This window comes from Eleutherodactylus coqui, chromosome 5, assembly GCF_035609145.1.
Source record: "Eleutherodactylus coqui strain aEleCoq1 chromosome 5, aEleCoq1.hap1, whole genome shotgun sequence".
Taxonomy (NCBI): domain Eukaryota; kingdom Metazoa; phylum Chordata; class Amphibia; order Anura; family Eleutherodactylidae; genus Eleutherodactylus; species Eleutherodactylus coqui.
This window is the reverse complement of record NC_089841.1, coordinates 69,000,036-69,022,926: the sequence shown is the minus strand read 5'-3', so window position 1 is coordinate 69,022,926 and position 22,891 is coordinate 69,000,036. Positions and strand designations below refer to the sequence as shown.

At 44.8% G+C, this 22,891-nt stretch overlaps 1 protein-coding gene across 1 annotated transcript in view; it reads left to right on the top strand.

The window, feature by feature from the left end:
• Window positions 1–22,891, top strand: part of LOC136627523 (von Willebrand factor A domain-containing protein 5A-like) — a 176,455-nt gene that overhangs the window by 58,150 nt on the left and 95,414 nt on the right. Inside the window, exons 6-14 of the mRNA XM_066602705.1 lie at window positions 3,901–4,036; window positions 6,905–7,074; window positions 7,241–7,329; window positions 7,586–7,730; window positions 9,101–9,180; window positions 16,122–16,236; window positions 17,897–18,055; window positions 18,284–18,387; window positions 21,096–21,304. Coding sequence (XP_066458802.1) covers window positions 3,901–4,036; window positions 6,905–7,074; window positions 7,241–7,329; window positions 7,586–7,730; window positions 9,101–9,180; window positions 16,122–16,236; window positions 17,897–18,055; window positions 18,284–18,387; window positions 21,096–21,304 — 1,207 coding nt within the window. The remainder of the gene's footprint in view (window positions 1–3,900; window positions 4,037–6,904; window positions 7,075–7,240; window positions 7,330–7,585; window positions 7,731–9,100; window positions 9,181–16,121; window positions 16,237–17,896; window positions 18,056–18,283; window positions 18,388–21,095; window positions 21,305–22,891) is intronic.

Genomic DNA, 22,891 nt, shown 5'->3' with positions numbered 1-22,891 from the left:
AGCTAGAGGAAGGGCCCTTCTGGACTTATTACCCAAAAGAAAGAACAGAATCATGGGGGTGCAGGTTGAGGTACACTTGGGAAATAGTGACCACAATATCATTAACTTCCAGTTGTCATGCAATAGGAAACCTTATCAGCGAGCGACAAAAGAACTGGACTATAGTAAAGCAAAATTTGATCAGCTTAGAATTACTCTCGGCAACATTAAATCGGACAATGTCCTCAAAAATAACAGTACACATGACAAATTGAAGAAGTTAAAAACATCCTAAATACCTCAAGTGAGCAGGTTATACCCTTCAAAAATAAAGAAAACTACGAATAAAAGGAAACCAATGTGGCTCAGAAACACTGTAAGGGTGCCTTTCCACTAGCGTTTTTTTAACGTTGCGTTTTTTTCACGCGATTGTCAATGGGACTTTCTAATGTTAAAAACGCATTGCATAAAAATTGCAAGTTGGTGCTTTGCGATTTTTGTGCAATGCGTTTTTAACTTAGAAAGTCCCATTGACAATCGCGTGAAAAATATCGCTGCGTTAAAAAAATGCTAGTGGAAAGGCACCCTAAGCGTGCCTACCCACTACAGTTCTTTTTCACTGCGAAATTTGCAGCGTTTTTTTTTTCCAGGGATCTATGGGACTTCTTAATGTTAAAATTGCGATCGCGCAAAATCGCAATTTACCATGAAATCGCATGAAAAAGAAAGCATTTAAATTACTAAAACAAGAAGGCAGTAGAGAAGCGCTAAAAACAAATGGGGAAAAAAACAACATATGTAAGGAAAAGATCACAGCTGCCAAGGAGGAGGCAGTGAGACTGATTTCCAAAGAGAGCAAAAATAACCCTAAATAATTTCAATTATATAAATGGTAAAAGGATTTGTACTGAGAGCACTGGCCCTTTAACAAATAATGCAGGAGAAACCAATGAGGATGATGGGGGGGAAGGTGAATCTATTAAGTAGTTTATTCTCAAGTATATTCATGTGAGAAATGTAAAAAGGAACCCCACTAAATATCACCTGCTTAATGCAGGAGGAAGTACACAGCCGGCTAAAAAAGATTAAAATCAACAAATCGCCGTGCCTAGATAGAATCCACCCAAGGGCTCTAAGAGAGTTAAATGACGTGACAGACAAACCGCTATTTCTTATATTTAAAGGGGTTGTCTCACGCCGAAACGTGTTTTTTTTTTTTCAATAGGCCCCCCGTTCGGCGCGAGACAAACACAAGGGATGGGTTAAAAAAAAAAAACGTTTAGTACTTACCCGAATCCCCGCTCTGCGGCGACTTCTTACTTACCTTACCAAGATGGCCACCGGGATCTTCACCCACGATGCACCGCGGGTCTTCTGTGCGGTCCATTGCCGATTCCAGACTCCTGATTGGCTGGAATCGGCACACGTGACGGGGCGGAGCTACGAGGACCAGCTCTCCGGCACGAGCGGCCTCATTCACCACAGAGAAGACCGCACAGCGCAAGCGCGTCTAAAAAAGCAAGAAGACATCAGAATTAGACGGATCCATGGCGACGGGGACGCTAGCAACGGAGCAGGTAAGTGAATAACTTCTGTATGGCTCACAATTAATGCACGATGTATATTACAAAGTGTATTAATATGGCCATACAGAAGTGTATGACCCCACTTGATTTCATGAGACAACCCCTTTAAGATCAGGGTTGTACCACTGGATTGGCGCATTGCCAATGTGGTTCCAATATACAAAAAGGGGTCAAGAAGAGAGCCTGGTAACTACAGGCCAGTAAGTCTCACTTCAATAATTGGAAAAATATTTGAGGGATTTCTGAGAGACGCCACCCTAGAATACCTCAAGGAAAATAATGGTATACCTCCTCATCAGCATGGGTTCATGAGGGATTGATCATGTGAAACCAACTTGTTGAAGTAAGTTCTAGGCTGGGCCTTGGAGAGTCTATTGATCTGGTACATCTAGATTTTTGTAAAGTATTTGACACCATGCTGCATAAAAGGTTAATATGTAAAATGAGACAGCTCGGTCTGGGCGGAAACATGCAGCTGGGTAAACAACTGGCTTGGATATAGAAAACAGAGGGTGGTAATAAATGGTTCGTACTTTGATTGGGCCACCATTGCTAGTGGGGTGCTAGAGTGTTCAGTACTAGGCCCATTCTGTCCAATATATTTATCAATGACCTGATAGAGGGACTGCACAGTAAAATATCAATATTTGCAGACGATACAAAATAATACAAGATAATTAATACAACGGAGGACAATATACGGCTGCAAATGGACCTAGATACTCTGGGGGCTTGGGTATAAAAATGGCAAATGAAGTTCAACGTCGATAAATGTAAGGTTATGCACATGGGCAGGAGAAAGGGATGTCACCAATATACACTAAATGGGGTGCTGCTAGGGAAAAATGATATGGAAAAAGACCTGGGGGTACAAGTTGACTGTAGACTTAATTGGAGCAACCAATGCCAGTCAGCTGCTGTAAAGGCAAATAAAGTTTTGGGGTGCATTAAGAGGTATAGGGGCGAGGGATGAGAATACTGTTCTTCCACTATATAAGGCACTTGTCAGGCCCCACATTGAATACTGTGTACTGTTCTGGACACTGATGCTCAGGGAAGACATTGCAGTGCTTGAGGGGGTTCAAAGAAGGGCAACTAAATTAATCAATGGAATGGGGTGACTGGAATACCCAGAGAGGCAATTGCGATTATTCACCCTAAAAAAAAAAAGATACTTGAGGGGTGACCAAATAACCATGTATAAATACACTAGGGGACAATACAAGGATCTCTCCCATGATCTGTTTATTCCCAGGACTGCAACGGTAACAAGAGGGCATCCTCTACGTTTAGAGGAAAGCAGGTTTCATCACCAACACAGAAGGGGGTTCTTTACTATAAGAGTAGTCAGACTGTGGAATTCTCTGCCTGAGGGCGTGGTAATGGCAAAATCGATGAGTACATGGATTTATACAGCTCTCACTAAACTTAGTCTTCAGATCACTCCTAAGCTCCCTGTAGTGGTGGCTGAAGGCTGATATAAGTTTATCATGCAACTCAGCATCCTACTGATGGCAGCAGGAACACCGAATTCTGTCATGTAATGATATGACTGTGAAGGAAAACAGAATTATAGATCTATTTACTCTAGTTACTGCCAAAAGAATAGAAACACTTTATGAATGAGATTCCAAAATTAAAATCTCAACATCTTCCGACTTATTAAACTGATATACATTTGTAATTTTTTTCTCTGCTCATAAAAGTGCAGAGGAGTCTTACAAGTAAGCAAGTACTAACTATTAAGCTGCAGTGTGTCCAGGCAGATACTGAACTCATTCTTTATGTTACCAGGATAGTGATTACTCTGGGATAAACTGACCCAGCATGGACCATGGCTGCAGTTATATGGACACTATGGCAGGCTCCTAGTTAAACTTGAGTGGGTTCAAAGGTGGAGCGGACTACAATATCCACAGCAGTTATCAAAATTACAGTGATATAGATTAGAAAAGAGACGGCCAAGGGGCGACCTAATAACTATGTATAAGTATACTGTATCTGGGATCAATACAAAGATCTCTCCCGTCACCATTTCTACTCAGGACTGTAGCTATAAGGCTTCATTTAGAATGCATCTTGCAGCCCGTCTATGGCGTTCATCCCAGGGTTCTGTCTGAAATGCTAAAATCGCATTCAGATGGAACCACAGGTTTACATAACTAAAGAGAGTTTTTGTATGTGTTTTAGCAGGTTTCTGTTAGTTTCCAGCATTCGGTAGCTACTGTAGTTGGCTTTATCATAGGAACATTATAACATGTAATATTATAAGAGAACTGCATATCTCTAGTAGTGAATGTGATTTATTTTATGGTGTGTCTTCAAATATTTCCAGGTATCACTGGCTGAGGGACACAAGTTTCAGCGTGACGTTGAGCTCCTTGCTTATTACTCAGGGATAAACAAACCAAGTGTGACTGTGGAGGCCGGGCAGGTATCTTCTGATGCTGCCAAGGAGCCAGAACCATCAGGTGACTCATATGCATTGTACCATGACCCTATTCTGCCCTAAATGCTATTTTCTACGAGGGTGAAATTCTGTTCCAGATGTCGGTCGAGATCCCTGAAAATGAGATTCGGATGGAACCCTGGGAAAAAAACCATATACTTGCATTTGTCACACGAAGACCAATAAGATCCACTTTTGATAAAGTTCCCATTATATTAAAATATGTTGTATTTAAAGGATAGAACAGCATAGCTGATTACATTATTCAATCCTCCAAATATAATGCAAACAAATGGAAACATTGTGAAATGGAGACCTAATTGGTTGTCTTCGTTGGACAAATGAAATTCTTTGGTTCTTTCCAGGGATTCTATCTGAATCCTGTTTTCAGGAATTTAGAAGAAAGCCAGAGACAAAACCTCTGGACATGACGAGAGCCCAGGATTAGAAACACAAGTTAATATTCGTGTAGATATGATAGCTTTTACTGGATAACAAAATAAAAGGAATGATGATACTATCATCAGCTGGTTTGGCAAACTTTCTAGCAAGGTAAACAATTGTTGCTCCTCAGTCCAAGTGCTGAAAGTAGCAGATTGTCATTTATCGTATCTAAAATTCCTAAAACGATGACATCAGCCAATCAAATCTCCCTTCAGAGCATCCAATGCATGATGTAGGAGTACTAAGTTGCTGAAACAAGTTTTTAATTCTATTTTCAGGATGAAGGGTGTACTGTACAGACAGATCTTCTACAGCTAGATTGGGATGTGTTATTAGTGCTAAACCCAGTCATCACTTAGGGAATTGTATTGATCTTGATCTCCTTTATGGACAAAAGCTATGTTCTTTCGTGAACCACAAATCCAAGTCATACCTTTAACATCAACCATTGCACCCTCACTATTTGGTTGTGGCACTAGCTCAGTGCTAGCAAACCCGTAACTAGCTTTTGGTGGAAAGGGACATTGCCTTATATAGTCTCTGCCACCAGGTCCAGCTAAGTAACACTACAAACCTATGCCTATGTATTCGTATGCTGTTGTGAAGCAATCAACATGAAACTCCTCACCAATAAGGGCATCTGAGGCTCGACCTCCTCAGCACCATATTGGTTGGGCATAGCCATTGCACCAGAGAACCTCAAAGGCATTACAAATGATCAGTAATCAAGCACAGGATGTCAGCACAGAACAGTATTGTCTTACTCTCTTGACCTGCAGAGAATTGCCATGCGACCAGAGGTCCTGCAGCAGTACAGATCCTGGCAAATATACAATCATGAAACAAGATAGTTTAATAATAATAATCTTTATTTGTATAGCACCAACTTATTCCGCAGCGTTTTCAGGCATGGGATAAATGCAAAACAATACAACAATTACAATGTGAGGTACATTTGGTTTGAAACAAATGGGTCGGCGGTGGTACATGAGGTGCAAGGAGGTGAGGGGGGTGGGTAGGAGCGAGGCATGGGGAACACAGGCAGTAGGGAATTTCATGTGGAAATCAGTTATTAGAAGGCAAACGGGGAAGAGGCGGTAAGGAGGTGCTAGGGTAGAGGTCGTATGCGATAGGCAGGGTGGAAGGTGTGGGGAGCCATAGGGAGGGGTGGGGGACTAGGTCAGGGGATTCAGTATGCTTCCCTGAAGAGGTGCGTTTTTAAGGCACGTCTGAAATTTCATCGGAAATTATCCGGATGCCTTGGGGTAGAGTGTTCAAGAGGATGGGTGCTGCTCTGGTGAAGTTCGTATTACAGGGGTGTTTAGTCTGAGTGTGTTAGCTGATCGGAGTGAGCGGGGTGGGTGGTGTACTGACAGGAGGGAGGCGATGTATGGTGGCGCGGCGCCATGTAGAGCTTTGTGAGTGAGGTAGAGGAATTTAAATTTAGTTCTGCAGTGGATGAGCAGCCAATGCAGTAACTGGCATAGTGCAGAGGCGGCTGAGTAACGGCTGGATAGAAAAATGAGCCTAACTGCCGCATTTAGTATAGATTGGAGTTGAGCAAGTCTAGAGTGGGGGAGGCCGATGAGTAGCGAGTTGCAGTGGTCAAGCCTGGAGTGGATGAGGGCAACCACGAGTGTCTTTAGCGTGTCTGTGGTGAGGAACGGCCGTATTTTAGCAATATTTCTGAGGTGCATGTGGCATGTTTGGGCCAGAGATTGGATATGGGGGATAAAGGAGAGGTCAGAGTCCAGTGTGACCCCAAGGCAGCGGGCATGCCGTTGGGAGGTTGTTTTATTCAAATGGTGGCTTTTATGCCAATTACAACTTTTATAATGAAGAAAGCCTGGAAACAATCAGTATGCCAACAAATATCCCTACAACAACCTATCACAGATGTCCTCAACTTTACAGACTGAACTTTTTTTCACAGAAAGCATGAGATGTTCAAGGAGCTGTTTTGAAATGTTTTCCCTTATTAATGTGGTTTCTGAAAGAGACTGTCGTTTTTCAAAACTAACTTTCATATACTTTAATGGAGAATGACTACAAAGAGGATCTCTCACTCGGGAGGACCCGTCCTGCCTTGTATTACATGGACAACTCAATGATGTGAACATATACTGTATAATGCTTAGTTCCCATAAGGTGGCGCTGTAGCAAAAGTGAACACCAATTGCCAGGTTTCCACTTAGATTTCAGTTAATTGTTGGAGGTCACAGGAGCAGGAGACTTTGTGATTAGCTTGTTGTCATAGGTTCCTTCAAACTTGTAAAGATTGCCCAAAGCAGGCTACTTTAATTTTAATGGTTTTATTGACAGGACATGCCAAAACACATGACATTCCTCCTATATTTCCGCATTTGAATATGTCCATACATGAAGACTGTGCCTTGTTTCTTCTGTTGTACGCAACTAATTGATTTCTTGTTTCCCTATTCTGTAGGATCTTTGATCACCGAGTCTGTTGCCATGTTGAACTTTTATCCCAGTTTCCCAGCTGGACAGGAACAGACAAACTGTGGGGAATTTATCTTTGTGGTGGACCGGTCTGGGAGTATGGAGTGTCCAATGAACTCAGAGCCAAATGCGCCACAACGTATTCAAAGTGCTAAGGTTGGTGAGCTGATTCCAGGGGACCAATGGGAGAGAACACCTACTTAGTAGCCATTTTGAATGGTTTATCATATAATCCACACGCTTTATTTACTAGAGGGGACATACAGTGTTCTATTCCTTTAATCTATCAAGTCACCCAGTTTTCTCTGTGTTTCTTATGCAGGAGACCCTGGTCCTTCTATTGAAGAGTTTGCCTCTCGGTTGTTACTTTAATATCTTTGGCTTTGGTTCAGATTTTGAATCCATCTTCATGTAAGTTTAATATGAATGTTTTTAGTATCACATTTGTGCATTTATACATTTTTGTAAACTTTTGGGGAAATGTTAAATTGTGCTTTTTATCACTTTTATACAGTAACACTGATCTTGGTAGCTTTTCATCATGCGAATTCTCATTTTGATGCTCCACCCATAAATTCTTGAGCCATAAGACAATCTAGTGCTTCAAATTTTGCTCTGTTATTTCATTATTTATCAGTTTATTACTTCGCTTATTTTTGTTCTTCAGGGAGAGTAAGGAGTATACACAACAATCCATGGAAGAAGCTGTTAAAAAGGTCAATGAGATGAAAGCTGACTTGGGAGGAACAGAAATCCTGCAACCCTTAAAGAAAATCTATAAAACTGCTGGGATGCCAGACCACCCAAGACAGGTTAGTCATTCAAACAATCTGAGAACCTGTTTGGGTTTTATATGTGAGTGCTGGAACTGCTGTATTACACTTTGTCTACTCAATAACCAGGTATCTGTATAGGTTACATTTAATATGTACAGCTGTACAGGGACCCAACAGACAAGACAGTCCACCAGTATCTTCAAAAATGTATAATAGTGTGTCCTAGTGTCTGTTATGTTACATTATGATATTAGGGTCTACAAACCTTCCCATTGATCTCAATCTATAATTGAGATCTTTACTAGAGATGAGCGAACGTACTCGTTTAGGGCAATTACTTGATCGAGCATCGCTTTTTTCGAGTAACTGCCTAATCGGGCGAAAAGATTCGGGGGGCGCCGGGGGTGAGCGGTGGGGTTGCGCGGGGGAGTGGGGGAAGGGGGAAGAGAGAGAGCCAACTCCCCCCTGTTCCCCATTGCTAACCACTGCTCCACCTCCCACCCTCCCCCCGGCGCCCCCCCCCCGAATCTTTTCGCCCGAGTAGGCAGTTACTCGAAAAAAGCGATGCTCGATCGAGTAATTGCCCTAAACGAGCACGTTCGCTCATCTCTAATCTGTACGTATAGAGTAAAACCATCTTTCTGCACGGCCAAGCAGCTCTTTTGGACTCTGTGAATACAACAGTATTCCTTTGAAGAAGCAGTGATTACAAGGGAGATTACTTCTGTATATATGACATCTGATGGAGCATGTAATTATTTCTCTCTGTTAGATTGTTTGTATGAAATTTAGGGCATAGAGAGGTCTCATAGCAGCCTCATTTTGGCTCCATACAAAATGAAGCCATAATACAGCTGTGTGCCTAACCTCTTAGATTGTGGGTCTTTAGACCCTTCCTGATATCCCTGCAACCTCTTAGATGCTGTGGTCAAAGCTGACCATGGAATGCAAGTGGCTATACAGAGGAGGGGACAAGGTGTTATGGGATGACACAATATATTACAATACAAATGGATTGCTGAGTATTGTACAAGCCATCAAGAGATCACATGTTCAAACTCCTTTTGTATATGTAATGAAAAGTTTATTTTAAAAAAAACCCAACTTTTTTTTTTTTTTTAAACATAAAAAAGTATGAATAATCCTCCACCCAAATCAAAATAATACAAAGGCTATGTTCACATTACATGAATGGAACCTTACTTGGATGGGGAAAAGGGATTTCTCACTTGTTTTTTCCCTCCGTTTTTTAATTTAGCATTACAAGGAACTTCTAGTCAGTATACAATAGGGAAGAATTTCTAATTTTATTGGGGTAATTTAAAAAAAAGAATTGAACAACATACAGATTAATTTTGCCATTCTATGATAACTTTTCACTATTTTTTTATTTATGATTTTTTAAGGTTTTTCTTTTCACGGATGGAGAGGTTGGAAACACAAAAGAAGTGGTCAATGAAGTCCAGAAAAATTCTGATAACCACCGGTAATACTAACGACCCTCTCATGTTACTGTTTCAATCTGCATGCCTTTTCTCCCAAATGCAGTGACTGCCAACCTTTTTTCAAACATTAAAGGAATTGTCCGAGTTATAACATCTCAGTAAAATCCCTTCCCCACTGAGTAACATAACTAATAATGATATACTCACCTCTCGCCGCTCCCACTGTGTCCTGCACCAGTGCACAATCCCACCATCTGGTCTGTTTACACCTGCAGTCCTGTCCCATTCATGGGACATCACAGGGGCTTCAATAATTAACACAGCTCAGCAATCAATCGGGAGACGGGAGAGGTGAGTATATCACTATCTGTTACTCAGTGAGAAAGCGGTTTTACCGAGATGTTAAAACTCGAACAACTCCCTTAATTAACCCTGGAATCTTTTTTTTCTTTTCCTCCCAACTCATTGGACCAATAGCCTTAATCCCACCTCAAAGAAGACTTGTAAAATAACAACCATTATTATAGCCTCACAAAGATTGTGCTGTGACTGACCCACCATCAAGTATCTTTGTACAGGCAGAAATCCTACATTTCTTAAGACAAAGATGACAGCTCATGTGGATGCTGTCTTCCGACAAACACCTGACCAGGTCCACACTATTATTCATCTTGCTGTTTCTTTGCTGTAATCACTATATAGCTCCTGGTGTTCAACCCGCTACCTGGTGGTGGATAGGTTGATTAAACAGCTGATTCTAGAGGTGTACATTATATAACTATAATGGCCCATGCATATTTCTCTAGTGAAACAATACATGACAAATCAATGGATAATGTAGTGCATTATCCACGAAGGCCCAATGATTTTATACAGTTTCCTTATTATTTCATCCCTAGTTGATTACCTGTAACCAAATATTTCTGGTCCTTCAATGGTGAATAAAAGAAAATTATTTCCAGAGGCCAGTTACCTGGCAACTAAAACCACAAGAAATTGGGCCAAATACAGGCCGATCAGCTAACATTGCTCTTGGTTGGTCATGGTTTTGAGGTCAGAGTGGAGCACAAACACTAAAATAGATGAAAAATGATTGATAAATTCATGATCATCACTAGAGATGAGCGAGCACCAAAATGCTCGGGTGCTCGTTACTCGGGACGAAAATTTTGCGATGCTCGAGGGTTCGTTTCAAGTAACGAACCCCATTGAAGCCAATGGGCGACCCGAGCATTTTTGTATATCGCCGATGCTCGCTAAGGTTTCCTTGTGTGAAAATCTGGGCAATTCAAGAAAGTGATGGGAACGACACAGCAACGGATAGGGCAGGCGAGGGGCTACATGTTGGGCTGCATCTCAAGTTCCCAGGTCCCACTATTAAGCCACAATAGCGGCAAGAGTGCCCCCCCCCCTCTCCCAACAATTTTTACTTCTGAAAAGCCCTCATTAGCAATGCATACCTTACCTTAGCTAAGCACCACACTACCTCCAACAAAGCACAATCACTGCCTGCATGACACTCCGCTGCCACTTCTCCTGGGTTACATGCTGCCCAACCGCCCCCCCGCATGACCCAGTGTCCGCAGCGCACACCAAAGTGTCCCTGCGCAGCCTTCAGCTGCCCTGATGCCACACCACCCTCATGTCTATTTATAAGTGCGTCTGCCATGAGGAGGAACCGCAGGCACACACTGCAGAGGGTTGGCACGGCTAGACAGCGACCCTCTTTAAAAGGGGCAGGACGATAGCCCACAATGCTGTACAGAAGCAATGAGAAATATAATCGTGTGCCACCGCCATCAGGAGCTGCACACGTGGGCATAGCAATGGGGAACCTATGTGCCACACACTATTCATTCTGTCAAGGTGTCTGCCCCAGTCAGACCGCGTTTTTTTATAAATAGTCACAGGTAGGTACAACTCCGCAATGGGAATTCCGTGTGTACCACAGCATGGGTGGCTCCCTGGAACCCACCCGCTGTACATAAATGTATCCTATTGCAGTGCCCTGGACAGCAGAGCTAACGTCAGATTAAATGCAGGTGGGCTTCGGCCCACACTGCATGCCCCAACCTGACCGGGGTTTTTAATTCATAGACACAGGCAGGTACAACTCCCTATTGTGAAGTCCCTGTGGACCGACAGCATGGGTGGGTGCCAGGAAGCCACCGGTGGCACATAAATATATCCCATTGCATTGCCCATCACAGCTGAGGTAATGTCATGTTTAATGCAGGTGGGCTTCGGCCCGCACTGCATGCCCCAGTCAGACTGGGGTTCTTTAGAAGTGGACACATGCAGTTACAACTCCGTGTGGACCGACAGCATGGGTGGGTGCCAGGAAGCCACCGGCGGTACATAAATATATCCCATTGCATTGCCCATCACAGCTGAGGTAATGTCATGTTTAATGCAGGTGGGCTTCGGCCCACACTGCATGCCCCAGTCAGACTGGGGTTCTTTAGAAGTGGACACATGCAGTTACAACTCCGTGTGGACCGACAGCATGGGTGGGTACCAGGAAGCCACCGGCGGTACATAAATATATCCCATTGCAGTGCCCAGCACAGCTGAGGTAACTTCAGCTTTAATGCAGGTGGGCAAAAAATTAATTGGATTACACTGTAGGCGAGGGCCCCAAAAAATTGGTGTGCCAACAGTACTAATGTACCTCAGAAAAATTGCCCATGCCCAACCAAGAGGGCAGGTGAAACCCATTAATCGCTTTGGTTAATGTGGCTTAATTTGTAACTAGGCCTGGAGGCAGCCCAGTTAAAATAAAAATTGGTTCAGGTGCAAGTTTCAACGCTTTAATGAGCATTGAAACGTATAAACATTGTTTACAAAAATTATATGACTGAGCCTTGTGGGCCTAAGAAAAATTGCCCGTTCGGCGTGATTACGTGAGGTTTCAGGAGGAGGAGCAGGAGGAGGAGGAGGAGGATGAATAGAATACACAGATTGATGAAGCAAAAGGTCCCTGTTTTTGATGGTGATAGAGAACGATGCCTCCATCCGCAGGTGCAGCCTACGTATTGCTTAGGTATCGCTTCTGCCCGCTGGTGGAGAAGAGAAGTCTGGGGAACTCCAGGCTTTGTACATCTTGATGAGTGTAAGCCTGTCGGCACTGTCGGTTGACAGGCGGGTACGCTTATCCGTGATGATTCCCCCAGCCGCACTAAACACCCTCTCTGACAAGACGCTAGCCGCAGGACAAGCAAGCACCTCCAGGGCATACAGCACGAGTTCAGGCCACGTGTCCAGCTTCGACACCCAGTAGTTGTAGGGGGCAGAGGCGTCACCGAGGACGGTCGTGCGATCAGCTACGTACTCCCTCACCATCCTTTTACAGTGCTCCCGCCAACTCAGCCTTGACTGGGGACCGGTGACACAGTCTTCCTGGGGAGCCAGAAAGCTGGCAAAGGCCTTGGATAATGGTCCCCTGCCTGCGCTGTACATGCTGCCTGATCTCTGCGCATCCCCTGCTACCTGGCCCTCGGAACTGCGCCTTCTGCCACTAGCGCTGTCGGATGGGAATGTTACCATCAGTTTGTCCGCCAGGGTCCTGTGGTATAGCATCACTCTCGAACCCCTTTCCTCTTCGGATATGAGAGTGGAAAGGTTCTCCTTATACCGTGGGTCGAGCAGTGTGTACACCCAGTAATCCGTAGTGGCCAGAATGCGTGTAACGCGAGGGTCTCGAGAAAGGCATCCTAACATGAAGTCAGCCATGTGTGCCAGGGTACCTGTACGCAACACATGGCTGTCCTCACTAGGAAGATCACTTTCAGGGTCCTCCTCCTCCTCCTCCTCAGGCCATACACGCTGAAAAAATGACAGGCAAGCAGCATGGGTACCGTCAGCAGTGGGCCAAGCTGTCTCTTCCCCCTCCTCCTCATGCTCCTCCCCCTCCTCCTCCTCCTCAACACGCTGAGATATAGACAGGAGGGTGCGCTGACTATCCAGCGACATACTGTCTTCCCCCGCCTCCGTTTCCGAGTGCAAAGCGTCTGCCTTTACGCTTTGCAGGGAACTTCTCAAGAGGCATAGCAGAGGAATGGTGACGGTAATGATTGCAGCATCCCCGCTCACCATCTGGGTAGACTCCTCAAAGTTTCCAAGGATCTGGCAGATGGCTGCCAACCAGGCCCACTCTTCTGTAAAGAATTGAGGAGGCTGACTCCCACTACGCCGCCCATGTTGGAGTTGGTATTCCACTATAGCTCTATGCTGCTCATAGAGCCTGGCCAACATGTGGAGCGTAGAGTTCCACCGTGTGGGCACGTCGCACAGCAGTCGGTAAACTGGCAGATGAAACCGATGTTGCAGGGTCCGCAGGGTGGCAGCGTCCGTCTTGGACTTGCGGAAATGTGCGCCGACCTGGCGCACCTTTCCGAGCAGGTATGACAAGTGTGGGTAGCTTTTCAGAAAGCGCTGAACCACCAAATTAAACACATGGGCCAGGCATGGCACGTGCGTGAGGCTGCCGAGCTGCAGAGCCGCCACCAGGTTACGGCCATTGTCACACACGACCATGCCCGGTTGGAGGCTCAGCGGCGAAAGCCAGCGGTCGGTCTGCTCTGTCAGACCCTGCAGCAGTTTGTGGGCCGTGTGTCTCTTCTCTCCTAAGCTGAGTAGTTTCAGCACGGCCTGCTGACGCTTGCCCACCGCTGTGCTGCCACGCCGCGCGACACCGACTGCTGGCGACGTGCTGCTGCTGCTGACACATCTTGATTGCGAGACAGAGGTTGCGTTGGAGGAGGAGGAGGAGGGTGGTTTAGTGGAGGAAGCATACACCGCCGCAGATACCAGCACCGAGCTGGGGCCCGCAATTCTGGGGGTGGGTAGGACGTGAGTGGTCTCAGGCTCTGACTCAGTCCCAGCCTCCACTAAATTCACCCAATGTGCCGTCAGGGAGATATAGTGGCCCTGCCCGCCTGTGCTTGTCCACGTGTCCGTTGTTAAGTGGACCTTGGCAGTAACCGCGTTGGTGAGGGCGCGTACAATGTTGCGGGAGACGTGGTCGTGCAGGGCTGGGACGGCACATCGGGAAAAGTAGTGGCGACTGGGAACCGAGTAGCGCGGGGCCGCCGCCGCCATCATGCTTTTGAAAGCCTCCGTTTCCACAAGCCTATACGGCAGCATCTCCAGGCTGATCAATTTGGTTATGTGCACATTTAACGCTTGAGCGTGCGGGTGCGTGGCGGCGTACTTGCGCTTGCGCTCAAACAGTTGCGCTAGCGACGCCTGGACGCTGCGCTGAGAGACATTGCTGGATGGGGCCGAGGACAGCGGAGGTGAGGGTGTGGGTGCAGGCCAGGAGACGGTAGTGCCTGTGTCCTCAGAGGGGGGTTGGATCTCAGTGGCAGGTTGGGGCACAGGGGGAGAGGCAGTGGTGCAAACCGGAGGCGGTGAACGGCCTTTGTCCCACCTTGTTGGGTTCTTGGCCATCATATGCCTGCGCATGCTGGTGGTGGTGAGGCTGGGGGTGGTGGCTCCCCAGCTGATCTTGGCGCGACAAAGGTTGCACACCACTGTTCGTCGGTCGTCAGGCGTCTCTGTGAAAAACTGCCACACCGTAGAGCACCTTGGCCTCTGCAGGGTGGCATGGCGCGAGGGGGCGCTTTGGGAAACAGTTGGTGGATTATTCGGTCTGGCCCTGCCTCTACCCCTGGCTACCGCACTGGCTCGGCCTGTGCCCACACCCTGACGTGGGCCTCCACGTCCCCGTCCACGTCCTCTAGGCCTACCCCTACCCCTCAGCATGCTGTATTACCAGTAGTGCAGAAACAGAACGCTGTAATTAAATGTGCCGCTTATTGGCCTGTGGTTGGAGGCTGACTTCGCTTACGGAACGCACAGCAGAGCCAGGAAAGAATTTTGCGCAAGCCTGCTGTAACACTTAGCTGGCTGCGTATGAATTAGGACAACTATCCCCAGCAGAGACCCAGTACACTGAGGACGGTCACAGGCAGCCCAAATAGATTTTTTTCCCCAAATGTTTTTGGAAAGGCCCACTGCCTATATACACTAAATATGTCTTCTGTCCCTGCCTCACCACTACTGGCCCTGGACTATGTGAAATTACCGCAGAGTCAGACAGTATCACTGTGGACAGGAATACAGCGGTGATGTAACAGGCAACACAGAGCCAGGAAATAATTTTGCGGAAGCCTGCTGTAACACTTAGCTGGCTGCGTATGAATTAGGACAACTACCCCCAGCAGAGACCCAGTACACTGAGGACGGTCACAGGCAGCCCAAATAGATTTTTTTTCCCAAATGTTTTTGGAAAGGCCCACTGCCTATATACACTAAATATGTCTTCTGTCCCTGCCTCACCACTACTGGCCCTGGACTATGTAAAATTACAGCAGGACGCAATGCTCTGCACGGCCGATATACAAAAAAAGTGCAACACTGCAAAAAGCAGCCTCCACACTACTGCACACGGTTAGATGTGGCCCTAAGAAGGACCGTTGGGGTTCTTGAAGCCTACAATAACTCCTAACGCTCTCCCTATAGCAGCTCCAGCAAGACAGCACTTTCCCTGATCTCTGTCAGAATGCATCTGTGGCGAGCCGCGGGAGGGGCCGATTTATATATTCAGGTGACACCTGATTTTGCCAGCCACTCACTGCAGGGGGGTGGTATAGGGCTCGAACGTCACAGGGGGAAGTTGTAATGCCTTCCCTGTCTTTCTATTGGCCAGAAAAGCGCGCTAACGTCTCAGAGATGAAAGTGAAAGTAACTCGAACATCGCGTGGTGCTCGCCTCTAGTAACGAGCATTTCGAACACGCTAATACTCGAACGAGCATCAAGCTTGGACGAGTACGTTCGCTCATCTCTAATCATCACCATTATACACTTTGCATTGCATTTTACAATAACATACTAAAGTCCCGGGGTAAATTCCTTTTTGTATGGGTCAATTATATGATTTATTACATTGTGACCTTCATATTCTTGATTTCTGTGTAGATGCTTCACATTTGGGATTGGTGAAGGAGCCTCCACATCCCTCATCAAGGGCATGGCCAGAGCAGGAGGTGGAATATTTGAGTTCATCACTGGCAAAGACAGAATGCAGACCAAGGTGAGTGTCGGTCTTCTCTGTTGGACTCTTTCCTCCTTGACTTTCTGGTATTGTTGTCATTAACATGAACACTCTGTTTGATCCTAATCAGGATTGTATCTGGTACAAAAGGCATTAGGGATGAGCGAGTATACTTGGTAAAGCACTACTCGCTCGAGTAATGTGCTTTAGACGAGTATCTCCCTGCTCGTCCCTGAAGATTAGGGAGCCGCCGCAGCTGACAGGTGAGTTGCGGCGGGGAGCAGGGGAGAGCGGGCGGGAGAGAGAGATCTTCCCGCTCTCCCCCGCAGCTCCCCGCCCCGTGGCGGCCCCTGAATCTTCAGGGACGAGCAGGGAGATACTCATCTAAAGCACATTACTCGAACGAGTAGTGCTTTAGCGAGTATATTCGCTCATCCCTAAAAGGCATCTCTTCGGTATTTGTTCACATATGCCCTTTTACTGATGAACATCCCAATAATAAAAGATATGGTTGTACAGATAAACCCAACCAATAGAGCGGTAATGACATCTTGGATATGGAAATCCAATTGTTTTAAGAAATAAATTACAAAACTTTTTTAATCTACTAGGTTCTTTGGGATCGGAAATGTTCCAAATAAGGATTGCATCTGATACAACAGGCATCTTTTTACTATTTGTCCACATATCCCTTTTTACTGATTAACCCGTTAAGAACCAGGGCGTTTTGGGATTTTTTTTTCCATCAGCTACCAAAATTATTTTAGCTACATACTTTTTTATGTGATACATAGGGCTATTTTTTTTCTTTTTTCGCTGAATTTTTTTTCCTTTTTTTTTTTTTTTTTTTTTAAATTTGGCATAAAAAGCTAAAAAATGTTGGTTTTCTTTTAAAATTTATAGTTTTTTTTTTAAATTAGTAAATGTAAGCTGAAATGAATGGGAATGAGTTCCTCATTTTGTTTTGGATGTTTTTGATATATAATTTGTATAGTTCTGGATTACAGGCCGCATGTGGCGACGGTTTTGATTAGAGTCAGCGGTGGGTCATTTTCTTTTTTTATGTATTTTTATTTTATTCTGTAATTTACTCATTTTTGTAACTATTCTTTTTACCATCTATATTCCCCATGAAGTCATATAAGATCTTTGGGAGTCGTTTATTGGGGTTTTTTTTACGTTTCCATTATAGCTGGAGCATACATAGGAACCCAAGTTACAGGGAAAAACATTCTCCTGTAGTGACCATAATCACTAACAGAGCTTATCTGGGTCTGTTAGGACCCCGCAGCTCTTCTGTGACAAAAGGCACCCAGCGGTCACGCAATACTTTCACTTTCATTCTTTAGTACATAGCGCTCATTGAGCATGATGTAGCTTTGAAAAGAGAAGATAGAAGCAGTCAAGAACTGCTTCTCCCTTCTCCTCTGGGTCCTTGGCTGTGTCTGACAGCTGAAGACCCAACCTCCTCCTGATTGCAGGTGCAGAGGCTTTAATCCCACACCATACTTATGCGGGGATTAAAGCTCAGGACCAAGTGCTGTATATTTACCGCACTTAGTCCTTAAGAGGTTAAGATCCCAACAACATAAAATATGGTCGTACAGATTAACCCAACTAACAAAGCGGTAATGACATTTTGGATATGGAAGTCCAATTGTTTTAAGAAATAAATTACAAAACTTTTTTCTTCTACTAGGTTCTTCGGGCTCTGAAATGTTCTTTACAGCCCATTGTGAAGAATGTCTCACTGACTTGGTCCCTTCCTTCTGGCATGGAAGCCATTCTCCTGTCTAAAGTCCCTACCGCCATCTTCCACGGTCAAAAGGTCATTATCTATGCCCAACTGAAAGGAAAGGTACGTATTATCAAGTCCAAGAGTCCAAACCCCAAACACTCCACTCATAAAACCTCACCATTATCTCAACTTACTTATCCCTAAGCCTTATCTCCCCCCCCCCCCTCCCCTTTTATATCTGTTGGGCCTATAAATAGTGTTCACAGCCTCTTGTCCACTTGACTATGTTCATGTTTTATTGCATAACACCATTGGCAAGTCATTAAAGCTTACCTTTCCATTTCCTAGGTTGAGACTGAAGCGGAGGGGGAGGTTTGCCTGCAGTACAATTTTAAGGATGAACTTTTAAAAAACACCATTTGTTTCCCTCTTAAAGTTGAGAAAGTTGAAAGGTAATTTATTTATATGGAACAGTTCACATGGAATCGCAAGAAACCTAGATAGTAATGGGGTAATGGGGCAACATAAAGAATTAAATCCAGCAGTGCATTTTGGGGGAAAATAACGTGAACATTAACAACCTGACTTACAGATTTAACATCCCCGCTGTGTGTTCGGCTAGGGTTGTTAAGGGTGTCCGTAATACTGTATTACAGCTCTCATTCTTCATCAGTTTGATCATACAGTGCCTCCATCCGAACCTTCTGCAGGCTTGTGACCATGGTGCAGGTTAGACTCCTCCACTTGTGATCAATTTGGGAAAACTCCTAAAACTTATCTAAACTTTTTAGTAGAAAATGATTGTCAATCAAAGCAAACTGCGACTTTATGGTTTCCCCTCTTCTTGGTAAATGTACTAACAGATGAAAACAGTTTGGCAAGTTATGTAACATTCACCATGTGCATAAGATAAACTGTAAGCTCCTTTAAACCCCCAGATAACCTGTACCCTATATAGCGGGGCTTATCAGCTTCATGCAATCAGTTATAAAGGGATGTGGAGGATCCCTGGCTTTAAGGTTGGTTTAACCCATAAATTTATACAAAATCTTTTATTCAGGTGATCCACGTTGTCAGTGGACAGGTAGATGCGTCTGTCAGTTATCTCAGCCCCAGCTGCGCTGAACACCCTTTCTGATAGCACATGGGCAGCGGGGCAGGCAAGCACCTCAGAAGCATGTTGTGCAAGCTCTGGCCACTTGTTTTTTTAAAATCTTATCCACAAGCTGCAGAAATAATCCGCACAAACCCTGTGCGGTAACTGTCATGTGGTGTGTTATTCCTTCCTTCCTGCAGCATGTCAATTTTATCGCAGTTTCCGATGCAGAATTGTCTTCTTAATGAGGGGATGAATTCCGCACAGAAATATGCGTTAAAATCCGCTTTAAAACCACCAAATGGTATGGGTTTTAAGGCAGGCTTTCCAATCCTGATCTGCAGTGGAATGCTTGCTGCAGGCTTTGTGTTGCAAACCAGCCCTTGTGCTGCAAATCAGCCCCATGTGGACCCAGCTTCCAGGCCTCCCCTACCTTCTCCTTCTCTTCACTCACTCCTCCTCCTCCTTGACATGTCACAAACCAGCAGATCTCAGCAGCAGGTGTTCATACTCCGCACAAGATAAGCCTGAAAGTCTGTTCATTCATCTGAATCTAGATGTTCCTGCAACAGCACATGGACTTCCGAAAGCCCCATTCAGATGAATCAGGCAGTTGCAGTAATTTCTATATTACATCTGTCATGTTTGAATATAACCAAACAGTGAATTGTTGACTGATAAAATTAATAACTCTTTGTTGTCCTGCCTCTTGATAGTAAGCCTGGTTTCTTTCTGGAAGAATTATATATAATGTCCATGCTGACAACAAACCAAGACACAGATTTACCCAACTTCTAAGGCCTTAGTCACACGGGCGTTTTTTCCCGCGATTTGCGGATCGCATGACGGATGCGCATCCGCAAGTCGCGTGACCGGGGCCGAAAAATCGCCCGAAAATACTGCTCCTAGCCGCGTTTCAATAGAAACGGGCCAGAGCTGTCCAGCACATTGAATTCAATGGAGCCGGCAATACAGCCGGCTCCATTGAAAGCAATGCGCTGCGGGCGATCGCGGGATGAATTGTCGGGAACGGCTTAAATATATAAGCCCTTCCCTGCAATTCATCCAGAAATGTGTAAAAAAAAATAAAAAAAAATATATATATATATATATATATATATATACTCACCTTGTCCCGGCAGACGGAGTTCAGTCGCGGCCAGCGGCAGTTCTCCTGAACTGCTCTCTCTAGTATTCAGCAGCCGGGGATTTAAAATCCCCGCCTGCTGAATGAGCTGCCTCTGATTGGTCAGGCTGTGACCAATCAGAGGCAGCTCTCACTCACACCAATTCATGAATAGGTGACTGAGAGCTGCCCCTGATTGGCCCTGCGCTGAGCCAATCAGAGGCAGCACTCACTCACCCATTCATGAATTCATGAATGGGTGTGAGTGAGAGCTGCCTCTGATTGGTCAGGCTGTGACCAATCAGAGGCAGCTCATTCAGCAGGCGGGGATTTTAAATCCCCGGCTGCTGAATACTAGAGAGAGCAGTTCAGGAGAACTGCCGCCGGCCGCGGCTGAACTCCGTCTGCCGGGACCAGGTGAGTATATATATATATATATATATATATATATATATATATTTATATTATATATATATAATATATATTTTATTTTTACACATTTCTGGATGAATTGCAGGGAAGGGCTTATATATTTAAGCCCTTCCCGACAATTCATTCCGCGATCGCCGGCAGCCCATTGCTTTCAATGGAGCCGGCTGTATTGCCGGCTCCATTGAATTCAATGGGCAAACATTGTTCTTCTCTGCCACAGCTGTTACAGCTGTGGAAGAGAAGAATGATTTGTCTACTATATGTTCTCAATGGGGTCGGCGCTGCTGCTGCCGGCCCCATTGAGCGCATATAGAGAAGAGAACAGGAATCGCAGATAGGTGCGATCTGCGATTTCTGTTCTATAATTTATCGGACGAGCGCATAAAAAGCGCTCATGTGTCCGATACCATTGCAAAGCAATGGTTTTATAAAATTAGCAGACACATGCGCAAATCGCGGCAAAAAACGCCCGTGTGACTAAGGCCTAATTCCCTTTCTTCCCCCAGACCCACCATCCATAGGCTGGCAGCCAAGTCTCTGATCTCAGAGCTGGAAAGTGGAACGGACTCAAAGTCTGAGGAGGTGAAGAAGAAAATCGTGGAGACCAGTCTGCAGTCTAGGGTCATCTCCTCGCTCACTGCCTTTGTAGCTGTTAATAAGGACACCAAGACTCCAGTGGAAGGTCCTCCAATCCAAAGAGACATCCCCACTCCAGGTACTGAACTGTTTACTGTCTAACTTACACCAGGATCTGTAGTAATGATGCCATGTAAAAATATTAATTATAACATACAGTAAATCCTCATAATATGATGGCATGGTGCATGGTATATTTTCAACTGTAATATGTCATATGTGCAAACATACTGTACAAATTTTTCATAAGACATATATTTCCATTTGTTTATTTTATTCTGGAAGCACATTTGAAAAACTTGTTACTTTTCTTTTAACTATTTAGGAGACGTACAAATTTAACATTAATTATTACAATTTTGAGGAACATTTTGTTTACCTACAACAAGCCAAGATTGCAAAGGCTCATAAGTATCAGAATGATAGATACCCCCACAAATGACTCCATTTTCAAAAATACACTCCTAAATGTATTCACTGAGGGCTGTCATGAGTAAAAATGAGGATTTGCACCCAAAATGGATACCCCTGTCTCTCCTGTGTTCAGAAATCTTGGCCCTAATCTTATCTCTTTATGCACAACAGGGCCCAAACCGAAAGGAGCAGCCGGTGGCATCCAGAACAGAAATTTTGCTTGAAGGCGTTTCAGGGCCTATTGCACACTTGTAGTGCCCTTGAGCGGCCAAAATGATAGAGAACCCCTAAAATTACCCCATTTTAAAAATTAGACACTTGACAAATTCATCTAGGGGTGTACTGCATATTTTGACCCCACAATTTTTGAATTAATCTAAGCAAAGCAGAAGGAAAAAAAATATGATTTTAATTTTTTTGGCAATTGTGTCATTTTAAAAAGAGTTTTTTCTACAGCACACATATGAATGAAGTCTTGCACCCCAAAATGGATATCCCTATTTCTCCTGTGTTCAGAAACATACTCATTGTATCCCTAATCCGCTGACTGGACACATGGCTTGGCCTATAATGGATGCAGCACCCTATTAGGCATTCCCTAAATCTTAGATAAAAGTATTAATATTAAACTGTGGTACTTACGGAGGCCTAGTTGGAATGGGTACAAGAGGCAATAAAACCCAGGATCCCTCCTCCTCCCATGCTTGCTGCAAACCCAACACTTTTTACGGGGGTATTTTTTTGACCTCAGTGGCAGGGATGGGATGTAACAAGTAGCGCTCTGTGAACCTTCACACCTCCTTAGACTGCTGAGGTGCGGCGGTCTCACACAGAAGGCGCTCAACAAGCTACTCCTGGAACGGCAGGGGACTTTTTGTAAATTACGTAGGCATTACAGGTAGCAATCTGAATAAGGTAGATCACTACCTTTTTATACCACTTTACGATCACTGCTTCAGGCTCTCGGCTACCTTTGGTAGCTGGGAGCAAGGAGCTGTCATGCTCCCTGAAACCGCAGCTTTATGCTACAGGGCCGAACTGTTTTCACAGCCCTGTAGAATAAAGCCAAGACACTTAGGACTTATCAGTCTTTGCATAATAGGAGCAGCCATGGCAGTGCTTACTATATATTAGAAATGAACAAAATTGATATTCAAAATCTGCACCGCAGGTTAGTTTTGCTATGGATTTTGTTTCGATTTTTTTTCTGCAGCATGTGGATGAGATTTGTTTAACCCTTAGCTGCCCAGAA